At 40.5% G+C, this 20,395-nt stretch overlaps 1 protein-coding gene across 1 annotated transcript; it reads left to right on the top strand.

The window, feature by feature from the left end:
• The first annotated feature begins 1,859 nt into the window (after positions 1-1,859).
• Positions 1,860-18,668, top strand: LOC143131860 (zona pellucida-like domain-containing protein 1). The gene is made up of 10 exons (XM_076291445.1): positions 1,860-2,101; positions 13,104-13,191; positions 13,422-13,536; positions 13,677-13,903; positions 14,309-14,493; positions 14,677-14,749; positions 14,923-15,020; positions 15,116-15,196; positions 15,534-15,705; positions 18,534-18,668. The coding sequence occupies exons 1-10, from the start codon at positions 1,860-1,862 to the stop codon at positions 18,666-18,668; spliced, it is 1,416 nt and encodes a 471-aa protein (XP_076147560.1).
• The last annotated feature ends 1,727 nt before the right edge of the window (positions 18,669-20,395 follow it).

Raw genomic sequence — 20,395 nt, 5'->3', positions numbered from 1 at the left:
AAAAATCTTGCCAACTGCAGCTTTAAATTAAACAGAAATTAACAAATCTTTTTGTTACAGCAAACACATCTTTCTTGTAAAATAACACTCAATTTCAAAGATATTTAGGGCCCGAGCACCGATGGTGCCCAGGGCCGGGACAGCTTTGCGCACCGAGAGGTGCAAGGCCCTAAATATCTAATCCAAGGATTCTTCTTTTTTTTTTCAAGGGCCTTACTTTGCCTTTTTTGATAAGGTTCCCATGGTAGAAAACTCATGAAATTTGATACACACGTCAGTCTTTACGCCCGCTGCTCAGGAACCAAAGCTTGGCCCCCGGGCGTGGCCCAGGGACTCACTAGCGCCCCCGTTATGTGACTGTGACTTGTGGTTGGCATATAGTTTCAGCTACACACACCAAATTTGGTAGTGTTATGTACCTCCCCAAGACAAACAACTTTTGTATTAGCAATACATTGAATTAGCCATGCCCACAGGTAATTGAGATTTTGTGTGTTTTAGGCATTCATTTTTATGCACTTTTCCTAGACGATTGATCCGATTCATGTCAAAGCTGGTATATATGATGACAAAATGCTGTTGATTCTAAATTGCAAAGCTTTTTCCGATTATTCCGAGGTCATGGAATACGAAAGAATGAACGAAAGAATGGCAAGTATAGTGATGTCACATGATCAATTTTAACATATTCTTCCTAGACGGTTTGTCAGATTCATGTGAAATTTGGCAAATCTTGATGCCAAGATGTCTGTTGCTGATGTTAAATTGTGAAGGGATTTTTGATATGTTGTAATATGTTATGATTTTAATATCTCACCACATAAACAGGAAATGTGTCATAAAGTCACAGTGCATTGAATAAATGGCCTGAAACTTCTCAGGGTAATAGATATCATGATTATGATGATATCCAGAGACTCAATGGGCCTGTCTGGCATAGCACCACCACCTGGCCAAGCAGGAAAATGTGCCAGAAATTGGCAATGCCTTAAGTGATTGATTTGAAACTTTATAAAATATTGGATATCATTATTTTGATATTCACACATCACACATGTGTAATTCACATGCCTAGCATACACAATATTGGATATAATGATTGTGATGATATTTACATGTGTAATTCACATGCCTAGCATAGCGCCACCATCTGGCCAATCAGGGAATGTGCCAAAAAATGTCTATGCTTTGACTGATAGATCGGAAATTTTACAAAATATTAGATATCATGATTAGTGATATTCATATGTCCTATTAACATGCCTGGCATAGTGCCACCAATGCTCTGCTCATCATTGCCCTTAAATCTAGATCCCTTGCAGTTTGCATATCGGACTAATAGATCTACTGATGATGCCATCAATTGTATACTGCATACTGCATTAGCCCACCTTGATAACAGGGCAGGGAATTATGTGAGAATGCTGTTTATAGATTTTAGCTCAGCATTTAATACAATCAAACCTGTATTACTACTCACTAAGTTGGAAGATCTTGAATTAAATTCATCTCTGTGTAAATGGATTTTTAACTTCCTGACTGGTAGACCCCAGGCCGTGTGGGTGGGTAGTCACATCTCTTCATCCCTTACTCTCAATACAGGAGCGCCACAGGGATGTGTTTTAAGTCCATTGTTGTATTCCCTCTACCCATACGATTGTACAGCAGTACATGATTCCAACATCATTGTCAAGTTTGCTGATGACACAGCAGTAGTTGGCCTCATTTCAAAGAACAATGAGCAGGCTTACTTGAATGAAGTAGACAGGTTATCCAACTGGTGCCAGGAAAACAACCTCCTCCTAAATGTTACGAAGACCAAGGAGATGTTTATAGATTTCAGGCGTGATCAGCATAAGATGTATCAACCACTTATGATCAATGACTCTCAAGTGAAAAGGGTAGAGAGTTTTAAATATCTTGGAGTCCATATTACTGAAGACCTGACTTGGACCAAGCATATTAATTCACTGGTGAAAAAGGGTCATCAGCGTCTTTTCCACCTCAGACGCCTCAAGTACTTCAAGCTACCTCAACAACTACTGAAGAACTTTTACAGAACCACCATTGAAAGTGTTATCACTGGCAGTATAACAGCTTGGTATGGAAATAGCACTGAGATAGACCGTAAAGCTCTGAAGAGAGTAGTAAGATCAGCTGAACGTACCACCAGAAGTGCCCTACCCAACCTACAGGAAATTTACATAAGGAGATGTCAGTCGAGAACAAGGAAAATTATCAGGGATCCCAGTCACCCCAACAACTGCCTCTTCTCTATCCTACGGTCTGGAAAACGTTATCGCTGCCTGAAGTCCAACACGGAGAGAATGCGGAAAAGTTTTTATCCCCAGGCTATCAGGATTTTAAATGAGGATTGTAGCAGGAACACCAACATAGCCTAAACACTTTGCACTTTGGACTTTCTTTCTTTATTCTTCTTTCTTTTCTATATATCCTTTGCACAGTCTTGGAGTCAGTGGAACAAGCATTTCACTGCATTTATAGGCTACCTGTATAATGTATGTGACAAATAAACATTTGATTTGATTTGATTTGATTAATCAGATTAGGTGTATATGACATCCAAACAACCAATATGCCTGTCTGGCATAGCGCCACCAGCTGGCCAAAGTAAGAATAGTTTTTGGAATTTATTAACAAAATATAGTTAATATAAATCTGTTGATTCCCGAACTGTCAACCTGGTCTAGCGCCACCAGCTGGAACAGGAAGTGTGCCAGACATTGACAACACATTGGTTAATTGGTTGGAAACTTTCAAAAATGTTGGATATTATTATTATGATGATATTAACATGCCTAATTAATGTGTGTGGTATAATGCCACCAACTGCCAATAGAAGGCTTTTTCCCATTTATTTTGGATATTGATGTCAGATTCATTAGATTAATTCAGTGTTGTTGGTGCATGTCAACTTACTAGTGTCCTGACTTCACACATCTACACTGAAACACACACACACACACACATACACACACACTCAAACACACACACATGTACAGAATCTAGATAGGTAGATGGTAGATAGATACTTTATTGATCTCCAAGGGGAAATTCAAGGTCTCAGTAGCATACAGACATCACACACAACATGCACTAACAGCAGAAAATGTAATAAAAGTATATAATATAAAAAACACAACTAAGCAATAAGGACAGTAGAAGATAAATAATATACTAAAATACAAATTATACTAAGTAACACTAAACTAAATCTAAGTCTAAAACAGCATCCACATAGTGTGCTTACTGTAGGGGTGATTAAGCATGGGGCGCTTGCAATGACTGAGGCAGGGACTGAGCCTGTGATTCTCTGTGCATATGTAACGGAGGCGGACTGAGCTAGCATGCTAGTTGTGCGTGTAAATCCTCACACCCCTAACCTTAAGAATGCTTCTAACCGCTGAGTTGGAAGCCTGGGCTTTTAGCTCAGTGGTTAGAGCATTCGACTCCCATGCCGGTGTGTGTTGAGGTGGCGGGTTCGAGGGCCGTGAGCGACGAATTACGACCTCGGTTACACATAGTAAGGTAAGGTGCTCTGTGAGAGTGAGTGTCATGGTGATGGTGCAAATGAGTAAGTCCAAAAGTGCAAGAATTAAGTCTAGAGACCAGCATAAAATAAATATGGACATATAAGAGAGTAGACAAGGTAATATAAACAAACTATAGAAAAACAGCCATTATACAAGTATTGATTATAAAGCATTACGTATTAAGTATAGGTATAATTGTGGCCCCAATCCGGCTGTGGGGTGGAGGGAGGGGTTATGCATATGTGCTAATATAGCATGCTAACAGTGAAGCAGTAAGACAGTGGTAAAAAGTGGCTAGTGGACAGACAGTACACAAACATCTGACACATCATGACAGTAAAAAGCGCATGGTCACTCGTCAAAAGCTTATTCAAATTTAGTAGGATGTCCAGTCCACATTGGGAGGGTTTTCGTTATCAAACGTCAAGCGCATGGCGCAACAATATGGTATAAAATTCTCGCCAAAAGTTTTCTGTACCTGTACCAAAGTTTTGTGCTTGTAAGAATATTTTGTGCTCGTAAAAAATATTTGTGTACATGTAAAAATAATTTGTGTCTGTAAAAATATTTTGTGCATGCAAAAATGGTTTGTACATCTTCAAATCCGTTTTGTCACTGTGTAGAAAATTTTTTTGTGAATTTGCGAACGATTTTTGCACGCACGGATTTTCCATTTGCAAGTGCGCATCTGTTTTCTACAGACATGAAACAGATCTACGGGTACGAAACGAATTTACAAGTACAAAACTTTTTTACAAATTTTCCCAAAACAGCCAATCACAGCACTGCTTACTGAACGGACAGTCAGCCTATCAGCTCGCTTCTGAAACGCTGGATATACCGCTCTGGGTACATCCATGTAAACACTACAGTCAGAAGAGGTGAAACAAGTATTGGCTGGGCTAAGCTAACGTCAAAGATACTGCTCTTATCAACTGTCTCTGCTAACGTTACGTGAAAGCACCGCACATATAACATGGGAAATACAAAGGGAGGAATGACTAGTCGGAAAACACTAACACAATAACTATACAGAACAATTATATCATTAATAATAATACTATTGATCCGAATTTTATTAGTTCTAGTTAATGATATTAGATTCATAGTAGGGAAGGAATAGAGTTAAGTTGAGCTGTTTGCTTGTTAGCTAAGATAGCTCTTCTTTTTTTAGTGTTTCACCTCTTCTGAACTGTGGTGTTTACATGGATGTACCCAGAGCGGTATTTTCTATGTCCAGCGTGGTTGTGGCTAGATGGGATACAGCTAAGAACGGAAGTCACGTAACAGATAGTGAAATCTCCAGTGAAATCTCCATAGAAATAAACAGTATCAGGACAGGAAGTAACCTAACCCTAACCCTAACCTTAACCCTTAGCGTTTCAGAAATTAAAGAAGCGAGCTGATCGGCTGACTGGCCGTTCAGTATACAGTGCTGTGATTGGCTGTTTTGGGAAAATTTGTAAAAAAGTTTTGTACTTGTACATTCGTTTCGTACCCGTAGATCTGTTTCATGTCTGTAGAAAACAGATGCGCACTTGCAAATGGAAAATCCGTGCGTGCAAATATCGTTAGCAAATCACAAAAAAAAAAAAAATCTACACAGTGAGAAAACGGATTTGAAGATGTTCAAACCATTTTTACATGCACAAAATATTTTTACAGATACAAATTATTTTTACATGTACACAAATCATTTTTACGAGCACAAAATATTCTTACAAGCACAAAACTTTGGTACAGGTACAGAAAACTTTTGGCGAGAATTTTATACCATACAACAAGGTGTTCCTAGGTTTTTTAATCAGTCATAATCAGTCACATCATTTAAACCAATGAGAATGGCATCTGTCATTCCCTTTAACGGCGCAAAGCGCGATGTCAAATAAATGCATTGGTATTTTGACATTCAACGGCGCATTTGAAGGAGGCTGCTTGCGGAACTGTATGGAATAGTCATTCCACTAAACCATGCTTTACTAAAACCTAGCATAGCCTTCACGCATTTGCACTCTATTATTTGAACTCATTGGCAAAGTGAAACTAACTTCACCATGGTGTCAGTCAATGACAAGACAGTTATATGCAGTTACTTTCACTATTGACTGTCAATGGGTTATCATCGAAAACATGGGCTGGAAAAAGAAACACTTACCCTAATATTGCTCAAATGACATTCATCCTGCAGAGGAGTTGCTTATGGGTCTGTTTGAAACGGAAGACAGCTGCCTACTGCCTCCCTCCCTACATAGAGAGCTGTCTCACTAGACATGACTTTGGATTAAATGCATCTTTTAAAAATGAGTGTAGCACTCTAGAATCTTTGGTTAACACTACGGTCTGACGTTAGCAAAGGCCTGACGTTAAACTAAATTGGCTTACGTAAGCTAGCAGGCTAACGGTATAAATTAGTTTTACGGCCGGCAGATATATCAGACCAGACGCTATTAATGGTTACAACAATGGCATAATCAGATAGTAAATTGTTTATTTGTCATCTCAAATCTACAAATCTAAGCAAAATAAGGTCACACAAATGACATTTTAAACAGATTCAGCAGCTATTACTGATGTCATCCGCCATGTTTGTTTACCTTTCACAGCTGTTTCAGACGTTGCCGCAAGGGATTATGGGTAGGAGAGAGCATGAAGTGTGCATCGATGCTGCCTCCAAAAATTACGTTATTTGGGAATTCTAAGATATCTTAAAAGGCAGCAGAATTTGTTTTTTCGGTTTCGAACCGCACTTGCTGCCTTGCTCCCCAGTTAGATATCTTAAAAGGCAGCAACTTTACCCGTTTCGAACACACCCTATATCTCGTGACAGTGCGTCTTCAGCTGTGCTCCATACGTGTCTCTCGCCTGTCCCCTAATCACTTTTAACCGTCATTACCAATTTGCAAATGATGGTGAATAACTACTCATCATGAGATGTACAGTATTTTGTAATATCTTTATTCTAATTATGTTTCCCATTGTAATCAGGCAATTTGTAATGTTTTGCTTGGACGTGCGCTGGTGTGCGTTCATGGAGGATGGTGTGTTGTGCACCCGCCAATATGACTGTTGACAATGCGCTCTTAAAATAACATACTGTATAAACAACTCGCCATAGACTTCTGACCACGTGTACAATAGCGATTTTTAGACAATGCGCTAAGCTACTCCCTAAGTTGTTAATTGCCACACCCCTGGGCGCATTGTTAAAAAAATAAACATGCAAAATAAGAAAATATACTTTGCGCCGGGTGGAAAACAAGTTTTGCGCCATGCGCCAGGGTGCAAAATATGGCCCAATAACACTGACCTGCCTGTACAATGCAAACAGAGGAAAGATCTGAAAACACACACACATGCATGCACACCATACCTGTCAACATTTAGCTTTCCGAAAACGGGAGATTTTTTTTCGGGGGGGGTGTCAGTGTTTATACCGGATCTGTGTTTGCATATTTAATACGTTTCATACACGTGTTTCAACACTGCATTTCGGCCGTTGCTTTTACCTTACCATTACCTTACGCATGCCAGTTATGTATCCACCAGCTGCCTGCCTGCAGCCTACTTCCAAAACTCCAAAGCTGCTTGCTGTCAGATTTGGTTCCGAGGGCACAAGTTTATCAACAACACTCAATAACAGTTTATGTGATGTGTTAATCAATTAAATTCCCAACAATTTCACAACAGCTAGTTCTGGAGTAGGCCATTCAACTAGCCCGCTTGCTTACGACGAGACTCCGCAGTCGGCACCCGCTTCCTTATTTGGGTTTTGGGTTGCCAGGTTTTAGCCTATGACAAAACGGTTGAAATTGAAACTAAGTGATCGTGTATGTGTAGGGTGTATTTCATACACAATCTGGCAACCTGAATGGATCAATGATTGTAAAATGAAGTTTGATGGCCATGCAAATTACGGGAGTTTTCCGGGAGAAATAACAAAACGGGAGGGTGCTGGGAGATGACCTTGAAATACGGGAGAAACCCGGGAAAAACGGGAGTATTGACAGGTATGGCCTACTGCCAAAATGCAGGGACATTGCAAACATATCTGCTTGTCATGCTGACCTGTCAGTGGAGGTTTTAGGCACTCTTCTCCAGAATCTCCGCTGTCAGTCGGGGCCATAGAATAGCCTACAGTCAATGGGCAGTAACAAAGTCCAGTTGTCGTGGTTATGAAGACTTTGACTGCATCTACCTTTTATGTTGAATTAGAACGGGTTTCATGTGTGTAATATTGTTTTTGCATATAGGCTATTAAAGACGTTGAAGCTGTAATGTAACCAAGTGTTATGATTACAAATAATTTAGCGCTTTGTCCAAAGGGTGACACTCATAGACATAATATACATAGACGCCGCATCGACCGCTGCTCCCTACTAGCGCTGACGAGATTTGGAGCCGCCATCTTGGACCGGTCATCCACTCCACTCAGTGTAATCTGTTTGGCCGGTGCAATGAGCTGTCAGCGCACTTAATTAATCATATCTCACTGAATAGCGAACAGATTTTCACGCGGTTTTTTTTGCTGCAAAGGTCATACATGTAGCTATGATACAGGCCACATTGTTCGAAAATACAAAATACAACCAATAGTACGGTAATGTTAAATCTTACTTGTGAAAAGTTAATCCCCCGAGTATGGTCCGCCAATTTGAGCAGGAACATGCTGCACAGTGCTGTCATCTTGTGTTTTCTGCTGCAACGCAACGGGGAGTATGACCGGTCCAAGATGGCGGCCGCATTTCTTGTTTCCAGCAGCCAATGCGGCGTCTATGTATATTATGACTATGGTGATACTGAGTAGCCTGCCTAGGCCTTTATTGAACTCGCTCCAACTGTGCTCCAAAATTAGTCCTATGGAAAGAGTGAGTCCATGTGCAGATCAGTCACATGGGTGTGATGGGAGGGGCCTGGCAGTCTGCTGGGCAAACACACCAGCAAATAGATAGCATAAGAGATAGAGATAGAGATAGAGACCAAGTAGGCCTAGCGAGATGCAGTATGGATCAAAACGGCAGTTATATACCAGTTTTGATACTCAGAGCAGAGTTTCTGCTAGAAAAAAATGGTGCCAGAGGTTTCGTTTTCCGGACATTTTGATGATATGTCGGTCAAATATCCTATTATCCCTTCTTAATTAGTCAAATTGAGGAAAACTGGAGACAGGCTATGTAGCTTAAAGAATGACATAATCAGGCTGTATAGAATGCAACATTTTCATTAGCCTAACTTAAACATGCCTAACAAGATCTATCCAGTATCTTTTCATGGACAGCAAGAGTCTGCTTCGTTTGTTGTTTTAAAAAGGCTACGTTGTTTGTTGCTGCTACCCACGTTATCTCCAGTGGTGACTGTTTAACTTACACAGATGCGCACACACAAGAATCAGCGCTCACACCACTACCCCCTAATGCTATGCCTCTTTATTTGATAACAATAAATTAAGAAATGTTTCCTGTTCTGGGAAATGTTTAGTTTATTTTTCTTTCGGCCGCGGTTCAATGATACCGTTTAATTGTGCCAGAAATGATCCGCGGACCAGTAATCGCCTCGTCGAGGAGGCCCTAACTCTGCAGATCATAGACAGAGAACGCATAGGCCTACGCATGACAGTGTCTTGGAGCGACCGCACCCCCCGCAACTCAACTTCTAATGTCACTGATTCCGACAGATACGCCCGACACTTCTGCTTTTTATCTGGTGGTGGTGGAGTTGACCGGACATCTGAGGCTTCAGAAGTTACCAATTTATCATCATCTATCTGGCCTCTGAAAAAACTTTTAAGGCTAGTCTGCCTGGGCCTGGCCATGTTTGAACTGCCTCACTCATTTGTTCGTTGTTTAACATGGACGTTTTAAGCGTGTGCTTCCTATTTGAAATGCAGCGTAGGCTATGCATGTTGTTTAGCTTACTTTTTTCAAATGGTAGAGCCTGTTCATTTAAAAACATAGCCAGAGGACGTATAATATAGGCTTACATATTAAGGCTTATTCTCAAATTCAGATTGTGTTAATTTTGTCGGACATTTCATTTTTTTTTCGGCCAATGTCCGGTAATTACCGGACAACGGAAACCCTGACTCAGAGAATTGCAGTTTTCAAGCAATTTTGTTAAGGAATTAATATGGACTAATTACATAGTTTCCTTCCCTTCCTTCTCTTTGGAGTTCCTTGGCATACTAAATGAAGAGTGGCAAATGTGATCTAGAGAAAAGAGAGAAAAGGGCCTGGTTTCTGAGCGAAGGGGGATACAATGCGTTATCATGTGTTGGGGGATGGAGGTCTTTGCATGGCCCAGCTCAGGGAACACTCAGGGAACAACAATATAGTGTGTGTGTGTGTGTGTGTGTGTGAGAGAAAGAGAGAGAGAGAGAGAGAGAGAGAGAGAATAGGTTACATGTACAATAACATACATGTATATATTTGTTCCTACTGTTCGAAATGTTCACTCGTTCACTATATAGGGCACTACATATTAAGTGATCCATATAGCAAACACTATAGTGAGTGAACGAGTGAACATTTCAAACACAAATAAATGTTCTCTCAGCAGGTCCTCTCTTACATTGCAGCGGTTCAAAGTGCTGATATATTCACGGTGAATTAAAAAATCAGCTCTCGGACACCAACCAAGAGCAGCATTAGGGCTACATAATAGTTTCCTTCCCAGCAGGCTTTGCAGAAACTCCGTCCTTGTTGAGACGAGGTGTTGGCAGCATTGCTGGACTGGGCCCTTAGATCTGGTGCATTTGAACTTCATTCCTCTGCTGCCATAAACTGTTAGTTACACATTCAGTACAGTATACTGTCAACACTGAAACCTAACCTTGGTGGCTTCTGTTCCCACTGAAAGAATAGGTAAGGTGTGCTTAATAACAAGAGGGCATATTGTGTTATGGGCGTGATTGAAACTCCTTTATGCAAGAAAGATCAACAAGAAAACAAACATACTCTCTGGAGAAGAGAGGGTGGGTGCGAAGGGGAGATGCTCTCCTCAGGGACATGTGTAATAGCCCGACGGGTATGAAGGAAACAGTGTTATGGCACATGATTGTATGGCCCTGGATAGCCAAAACTGGAACTGCCTATTTAACTACACAACTTACTTGTCTCACACAGGCAGGATTTTTTTTGGCTGAGCATGGTGGGCATAGCTTAATGCAGTGATTTTCAAAGTGGGGGCCGGGGCCCCCTGGGGGGCCGCGAGGGGGTGCCAGGGGGGCCTCAGCAAGTTGGAAGGAAAAATAAAAGCAACAAATAAATACATCTGAAAATTTTTAAATATACCTATTACTATGAGGATTGTTATACAATGGCATTATACTATAATAATGTGACGCATATCTGAACATTATATTTCCCATGATAATGACTTGGAATAATAGTAGAGTGATAGCTCTCATATAGCAGAAAGCCCCAAATACAATTTTTACACACTGTATGCTCCATCGCGAAGTGCTTGTGGCTAAAATTATTATTAGGATTAGCTTAATGTATTTTTACATTTGCCGTAGTATTGTCGATGGGTTTAATATCACATCAAGGGGGTCCTTGTCCAGAACCTAGTGGTATTTGGGGGGCCTTGTCGTGGAAAAGTTTGGGAACCCCTGGCTTAATGTACAGTAACACACTTTGGGTGCTTTTGGTGCAATTTGTTGTTGTTGTTGTTGTTAATGTTATACAAATCATATGATGAACAGACTGACTTCACTTAAGCCAGTTAAACAATCCCATGGGTTTACAGAAAAAGAGATTTTTTTTTCTGAAAAAAAAAACATTACATGTGGTTGCTTTTTCACTGTTAACAGGTCTGATACTCATGACTGCCAAACAAATTTCCACGAGAGCAGCTCTTCCTCTCTTCAATCATGGAGGTATGCAGCCCTGGGCACACTCTCAGTCAGCCTGTCGCATAACAGTGTGACCCGACATCTTCATATATGCATACACAAAACATGGTCTGGCACTAACGTAGTATTCAGTCTGAGAAATCTCTTTGTATCAGGCTTCAACAGCACCCAACAATCATATAACACTGGACGTGTTATAAAAGTTCAACAGAGGTCAAAAGTGCTTTAATTTTTACATTACATTCAGAATACAGCATACACTGCAGAATCTAGGCATCAGAATCTGATACACTTCCAATAGAAATGGAAAAGATAATGGACAATGGTGTTAATATATCCAATGTAGCTTACAAACAGCAGTCCGTCACACACAGAATGGGCTTTTGCTCACCTTTAATCAACATGGAAGAGTGAGAAGTCAACCTTAATGATTTAAAAAGTAAAAAATCCTTTTGCACAGCCAACTGTGTCTTGAAGCCAGGAGCTGGTGCGTTGCAGGTTCATAATTTGTCAACAAGAAAGGGTCACCACCGCACACTGGTGTCAACTAAAAATGATGCCTATGTCTGAGTGAGTTGGAAAAACATCTTGGTATCAGCTTCTTGTGTAACTGACATCGATCTGATGGGTAGTATTGGCACATACCCTTCCAATTTCACCTGAAGTTAATTAAAATACATGTATTGTTTAGTGGTGTAGGGTAGACTGAGTACAGTTGAGACACTTTTTGCCCACACAAAATCAAACAAAAAATAGACACTGAAAAGAAGTGATTTTCCACACAATATTCCACATGCCATTTCCTTAGCTTGTAGACTAAAATATTATAAATCAATAATACCCATAAGTAGTTTATATTTTCCACAATTAGCTCATAAACATAAGGTGCATTTTTTGTCTTGACTGTGTCTCAACTGTACCCTATAGAGTACAGTTGAGACACCTACCTGGTACAGTTGAGACACCCATCTTTAATGATGTATAGTTAACTAACCGTTAGTTGGAAAGTTGAATAAATAAAAACATAGCAATTGCAAAGTGTTTGTAGTTCAAATTAATTCATTTCATTTAAATTAGCGTTGGTTAAAAGGAATACATCATGAACAAAATGTGACACAGGAACAGATAGCGAACAGTAGCCTACAAATGGAATGTTCAAGTAGCCTAACACAATCCAATGTGTGTCTCAATTGTCCCCCGCTAACCACCTCACACATTTCTCTAGATTTTGCAATGACCTTACATGGCACAATGCCATAAAATATGCCAGTTTTTAGGACACAGAATAATGTTTGTAATGATACCAGTTACGTTTAACAGTAACATAAGTGTAATGAGCTATTCATTGTCGAAGGTGCATGGTGAAGTGAAAATCTTATTTTGGAAAAAAAACACTTGCCGATATCCTTGGATGGGAGATACTTGTGTCGTTCAAATTGTCCATGATCAAAGAGGGCACTAATATGCATGTGCATAGCAAAAATCACAACTTGGGCTTGCTGTGCAAGCAAGATATTTAAGGTGTCTCAACTGTACACATGTCTCAACTGTACTCAGTCTACCCTACTGACAGGAAATGTACTGTATGTGAAAGTGTACATTTGAAATTGTATTGTGTTACAGAACTGATGTTTAACAAAGCATTAGGGTTGTATAAGGTATTCTCATGTTGCTCATCTTTTTGGCCTATTCCCTTTCAGGGGTATTGTGTCCCCGGCTGGACGCTATAAAAGGGCCCTGGAGAAGCATACAATCTGGTGGAGCAGGACACAGGAGCGCTGGGGATCCGTCTGTTTCTGAGCTCTCGGGATTTCTCTCCTTTCAACAGTCATGGTAAAGTGCTTCTAGGGCTCTCTATAGGACTCCAGAGTATATTATTAATATATATTGACTATTATGTTTAATGTAATATTAAATATTACATGAAAATGAGATTATGTTGTCTAAGGTAACTTATTGATTGGAAATAACAGTAGCTTGTTATCATATAAAAGGTGTCTTTTGGCTTTTGTTGACAGGGCATCATGCAGCTGTGCCTGTTGGTCTGTTTTCTGGAGCTCATTGTCTTGTGTCGAGCTCAAGACTCAACCCTTGTGAAGTGCGCCAGGGACTCTGTGGACTACCGACCACCCCGTGAGTGAAATCTACTTGAGTGTTCTGCTGTGTCCTGTTTGTGTACGTCTTCTATTTTGAGATGACTCATAGCAAACATGCATTTCTATTCATTGCATCTGAATAGAATAGCTCATAGTGTGTCATATTGTGTCATACAGAAAACTCTGATATGAACGTGACCTGTGGGACCGATAAGGTGTACTTGAGTATTCTGCTGTGTCCAATATACTTTATCGGGTACAACGAGACCCTCATGGCCCTCAACAGCAAATTCAGCACGCCAGAGTGCCAGGGCATCGCTGAACTGAACACCAGCTCTCCAGTCCTCAAGTTCAGCTTTGGTATCAGCAAACAGGGTGTAAACCTCTGCGGTAACTCACTGAAGGTACCGGGCCACTGAGTGTGTGTATGTGTGTGTGTGTGTGTGTGTGTGTGTGTGTGTGGTGTGTGCGAGCGTGTGTGTGTGTGTCATTTTCTTCTGCATTACTGAGCCTGTATTTAGATTTTCAAACATCCTCAAAGCAATTTGTAGGTGGTGGATTGAGAAGATAAAACTATTGCAATTTTCAAAGCTTACAGCATTATTTCAAGCTAGCTTAAAATGTCACTGTATATATGGGTATATCATTACTGTATGGGTATATCAGTACTGTATGTGTATGTCAGTACTGTATGGGTATGTCAGTACTCTATGTGTATGTACAGTATGTCAGTACTGTGTGGGTATGTCATAGGAGGCCCATGGTAGAGTATCCTATGTGCACATACCGACTGACTGATGTCCTGACAGATCACCAGTGAGTTGGGGACAGGGATATTTTCCCAATACTCCAACGTGCAGCAAGTCAACATCTCTGGGAAAATCAACTCACATGACCCCAGCGCCGGAACCATCAACTATAAGCAGGAGGTCATGTACCAGTTCTCCTGTCAATACCCGCTGCAGTTTTTTGTCAACAATACAGAACAAAGTGTGTGAGTAGAAACAGATCTCTCTCTCTCTCTGTGTGTCTGTGTGTATGTGTGTGTGTGTGTGTGTGTGTGTGTGTGTGTGTTGGGAAAAGGGTTGAGAGAGAAAGAGACAGAGAGAGAGAGAGACTTATTCAGACGGGTAGTATGAGTATGTTTGTGTGACTCATTAACACACGTCTCTAACAGGTCAGGGGTAAGTCTTGCTGTTAAGGACAACAATGGCAGCTTCATTAGCACACTGAGCATGTCACTCTACAAGGTAAGGCTAGTGTGTGTGTGTGTGTGTGTTTGTGTGTGCGTTTTTTTGTGTGTGTGTGTGTGTGTGCACGTGTGTGTTCATGGTGGTCTATGTGTGGATCTATTTCTAGACCTTAGGAATACTGGTAACTCTAAAAAAGTGAACTGGCATAAAGTGTGTGTTCTGAAACATAGGATCAAGGTTATACAGAACCCATGTCGATGCCACAAAATGGCCTCCAGCTGAAAACCCGAATCTTTGTGGAAATCAAGGCCACTAATCTCACAGACAGGTGAGTCTGTGACTGTACTTTTATTTGAGTAACAATGAAGTTTCAAACGACTCAAATTCATCTTGACAGATGCCAATCAATCATCCCACTGACAGGTTCAATGTTATCCTGGACCGCTGCTATGCCAGTACGAGCCCCGCCCCCACATATAGCACCTTCTACGACCTGTTTGTTGGGTACGTACACCAGACATACACACCTCTCTGCCGTGGGTCTGTGGGCACATTGATTCTGTGTCAAGGTCAACATTTATTCTGTGTCAAGGTCAAGAGTCAAAGCTTCAGGCTCGCTCTTTGCTAAGTCTTTTGACTCATTATTGGTGGAACAGTGGTATCGCCTCTGTCTGACAATCACTTTAACTTTATCAGTCAATATTCAAGTAACAAAAGTATATAAAAAATATGCTTCATAGAAATGAGTGAAACTGAATTTAATTCAATTGAATTGAGTGGAACTAAATTGAATTGATCTGGATTGAAAACCTGCTGAGCGAGTTCTGCTTTCTAACCACAGGTGTAGCAAAGATACACAGACGGTGGTGGACCTGAACGGAGTCACTCAGAGGGCCCGGTTCTCCTTCGAGGCTTTTCGCTTCACGGAGCACAAGAACGAGACCATCTCCACCTTCTACCTGCACTGTCTCACCCGGCTGTGTGAGAACTCCACCTGTGCTTCTATGATGCCGGTAAAGCACCACATCCACCACAGCAGTTACCATAGTGACTCCCAGAGATAGATAGATAGATAGATAGATAGATAGATAGATAGATACTTTATTGATCCCCAGGGGAAATTCAAGAATGATGTATAGTAACGAAGTAGAACTACTTCACTACTGTACTTAAGTACTAAAAGGCTGTATCTGTACTCTACTGGAGTATTATTTTTACTTCAGTACATATTTTTGATGAGTTTAATACTTTTACTCCGATACATTTTTATGTGCTGCATCGTTACTCGTTACAATTATAAAAATGTTACGAATCATTCCAAACCCACATTATCACTGCCAGAGCAGTAGATGGCTCTGTCACCAGTTTTGATGAAGCTGAATTAATTTGCCGGAGTGAAAGACAATTCATAATTAAGTGCTTACTCTGCCTCCCGAAAGATTGCGAAATAATGACCTTCAAAAATGTACCATCTAATATGAAGAAACATAAGTAAGTTACAAATATTATAATACACAAATGGCACACCAGCTTGAGCTATCAGTAAGCGCTAGCTAACTAGCTACCCGCGGTTCATGACATGCTGTGTTCACGTTAACTAGCTGGCTATCATAAAGGCTGTCAGTCACGCTGAACTCCTAGAGGAAAATTTTAGTAACAACAACCAAGGGTCTAGGTTGAGTATAAATTGTTGGAGATGTATCCAATTGTTGGATAAAATGTTGGAGTTTAGTTGGAGACAACTAAACAACAACTAAAGTGGTGGATAATGACATGTGTTCAGAGAACTGCAAAGTTTTGGTTTCAAATCAGAATTTGAGTTGTGATGACTACTTTTTGTCAGAAAAAGAAATCATCATGATCATTCTTAATAAATCATAAATCATAATGATGTGCCCACCATACTTAATGCTTTAGTAAGTTGATGTGTTGTTAATGTATGAGGTCATAAATGACAGACTATGAACTCATGTAAATTCCTGATGATTCATGAGATATTAAGGAATGAAGTAATACATAAATCATGAATTAATTCATGCATGAATTCATGATAATTCATGTACCCTTACCGTAAAGTGTTACCGAAAAAGTTCAGTAATCAATTTGTACTGACTTGTACTCACAAGATGTCGGCAACAGGAATAATATAAGGTAATGCACTGACTGCCAAACAGTGTGTGTGTGTGAGTGTGTGTGTGTGTCTGTGTGTTTGTGTATGTGTGTGTGTCAAGTTTGTCGAAAACATGCAATAACAATAAAACAATACAAATTCAAATGCAAAAATGAAATCTAACTCTAACTAAGTGTTATTAACCTTAATATTAACATCAAAAATATATTTAGAGGGGATGCATCCCCTCTATTGAAATCCGGAGACTTCTTATTATTATTATTTTTCTTTTTACCTTTTTGTGCGCGCTATTCAGCCTAAACCGCTTAACGTACAAATTTGGTTGAAGCACCGTTCCGTAGATCTTCCTAAGCTTTACCGTCCTATCCGTTTTTCATTTTTGAGAAGTTTATACTTTTTGAGATATTTGTAAGTGTATTTTTCCCCCATAGACTTGAATGGGGGCTGTGATGTCATAATAGAGCCAGCTGCGCTCGTTAAGTAGTTCTCAGAGCAGTTCCCAGGCTAATCAGAACACTGGCACAGGTGTCACCTGTGAGGAATTCAACTGTCTCAGCTTCTAAGCATACAATCTAGCTCTACCTGGACTACACATCCTGTTAAAGTGTTTCCTGTTTGTCAAAATAAAAGTCCCAGCCATATCTCATGCATTTAGCATATATCTCCAGAACGGCTTGACGTACATGCTTCAAATTTGGTACGAGTGTTTTTATGGACTCAAAGATGAAGTGAGTTGAAGTTGGAGGTTGAAGGTCAAATGTCAAGGTCAAAAACACTTTGAGTATGATATCTCAAGAATGCCATGTTACACAAGATTCAAATTTGGTTACTCAACAGCCTCACCAACACCCTAACCAGCAGACTGCATCCCCTCGTGTAATTCCTCGGAATTGCATTTCTAGTTGGTGTTTTTTTCTATAAACACTCACTCTCTTGTAAGATCATTTTGGCTTAATTCAATAAGAGTTTGACTTATTTTAAGGAAAGACAAATTTGCTAAATTTTCTTGCTTTTAAAACATATTTGCTTGACGCACTGGCAGGTTGGCTATGTCAGTTTATATGCAGAGTGTTTCTGTTTAGCAGTGCTTTGATTGACTAAATCACCAACCTGTTGTAATGGACTGTAATGTTAGTGGACTTCTCTTATCAAAATACAATTAGTTGACTGTCTGTTTGGTTGTGATGAAGTTGATTAGCTCTCATAGGTCCTATACTTCATTTGACTGTTTAGTTAGTGACTACTGAGGTCAGAAATCTGAAAAACTCAAGACTTAGTTTCACTTTTAATTGTATTGTTCTAGGAGAAGCTATGGAGATTAGCCTGACTAATTCCAGACCAATTGACACTGCAGTTCATTTTCCAATGGGTGTAACAGCACTACAATTAGACTTAGCTTGGTCCATTAAACTCTTAAGCCTTTCAGAAATACTGCAAACACATCTTTCTTGTTGAGTAGTTGGTTGTGTGTTCAATGGAGCTCCTCTGTCTGTCGTGAAGCCCACCCCACACAGGACAAGCGATTGGTTTGTGGGATTTTTGTGATTTTGGAAATGCGTTTTTCCTTGGACAGAGCGCAGACCGATTTTGCCACAATATTTAAATGTGTTCTCAGATTTGTATAGTTCCCAGGCTATAAAGACAGGAAGAGATCTTTTTAGATTTTTCTGATGAATATAACTGGGCTGAATGACATGTCTCCATTCTTAGACCTGCAACTCAAGGAGAAGAAGGGAGGTGGAGTCTGTTTTGGCCAATAGGAAGAGGATGGAGGCGGAGTCTGAATCTGATGTAGCTATGGTGTCATCCGGGCCCATCTTCACAAGAATGGTGAAAGAATTATAGAGCTAACTAAAAATCTAACTGGACTAATATGAACACATTTGATATTGAAAAATCAGACAAAGCCTAATTTTATCACTCCATGTTTTGCACATTTTTGGTTTGTGTATATATTGTAAAATTAATGGGCACTTCTTTATATTTGTTTATGTTTACCAGAATCTCCAATGAATGCAATGGTGGAAGGTGAGCTGTGCTGTCATGACCCTTTTCACATCCTACATTTCTCTACCAAGCGTCCATGAAGATAAATTAATTTTAATGACATTTTCTTCATTTATTTATATATTGCAATAATATCTCAAGGCATTTTCCAGAGTCCAGAGGTTGAACCGGGTAGAGCGAGCGTTTGGGCAACGGCATTCAGTCTAACACTAGACACTGCTATGGCCCTCTCTGCTTCTTCAGCCTCAGACTCCACCCACTCCACCGGTGATCTGACAGGAGTGGCCATCGCCGTGGGAAAACTGTGTGCTGCCTGTGTTGGCATGGCAGCTATCGTCGCGTTCCTGGTGAGGAGGAGGATGACACGCTGATCCTGCCAGGGACGCCATATATAACACAGTTGACCACCTTGGTAAAGTTACTTAAAGGAACACGCTACCCAAAATCAGTAGTAATATATGTTCTTACCTTAACTTTCACGAGTTGAGTCATACCTCTCCCGCGCCGGTAGGTGCACTCAAACGCTCTGTCGCGCGGCGCGAATGTGTTAGCATGTTGCTATGCTAGCGGGCTCTGCCGTGGCCGTAGAGAGAGGAACATAGCAGTAATCAAACACCTCCACATTTTCCCTACTTAAATACAGTTGCACGAGTAGTTGATAAAAATGTGTACGTCACACAACATGAAACGTGGCGATTTTCCAAGCGAATAAACAGGAGAACTACAATGTGTGGCGCAATAGCACTTGGGAGTACTTCGACCTAGCGTGGTAATATTATTAACACCTAATTGTAGATCCTATCCACCACAGAGTTTAGAATCCATGCTGGATCGACCTTCAGCCTCTCCCTCCCCTCTGAGCGAGAGAGAGGCACACACACTAGAGATGCGCTGATGGGCTATTATTTCAACCATAACTGCATAGCAAAACTTATCATCCATCAGCCATCCATCAGCACCAAAGTTTGTTGACCAATTTTCAAAACCGCACCCGCCCACCATCCGTTGGTTGTTTTAATGTAGGCTAGCCTATATGGGTGATGCAGCGCTGCTGACGTGAGGCTAGAAAGCCCTTGCCTGTTCTAGAAAGACTGATCTAATGCAGCAAATATATTAAAAGGCTAAAGTCGTACATTGGCTAGGCCTATCCCCAGAATATCAGCAGCAAACTCAGTCTCTGTCGCGCAAAACAGTCTCCAAATAAAACGCACATCGGCCTGTTGCCTATTCTGCCAGCTTGTGACAATATATCGTCCAAAATGCTTGATTGCATTGCATTCTCCACATTTTTAGCTAAATTTTCATGTACCACTTCAGCATTTTTGTTCAGTGAATCTTTTGTAAATTGCTTTACAATTACCGTCAGGCCCTTGTCAGCAGACTTCGGCTTGCCTCTCGCCACTATTCACTCCTTGTCTTCCGATGTCATTTCTGAGTCATCTACAGATGTTTAGCCTACACACATTCACCTCCCTATAGAACCAACTTGGCGTTGACTTCAACCTGTGTTATATCCTAGATGAGACTGCCTGAGTTATTTTGTTTAGATATTAGCCTATATATAA

Source organism: Alosa pseudoharengus, unplaced genomic scaffold (genome assembly GCF_046254945.1).
Source record: "Alosa pseudoharengus isolate Yale_2024_CS ecotype anadromous, Long Island Sound unplaced genomic scaffold, YU_APseudo_1.1 YU_APseudo_1.1_scf_18, whole genome shotgun sequence".
Lineage (NCBI taxonomy): Eukaryota > Metazoa > Chordata > Actinopteri > Clupeiformes > Clupeidae > Alosa > Alosa pseudoharengus.
This window is presented reverse-complemented; position numbering and strand designations above follow the sequence as displayed.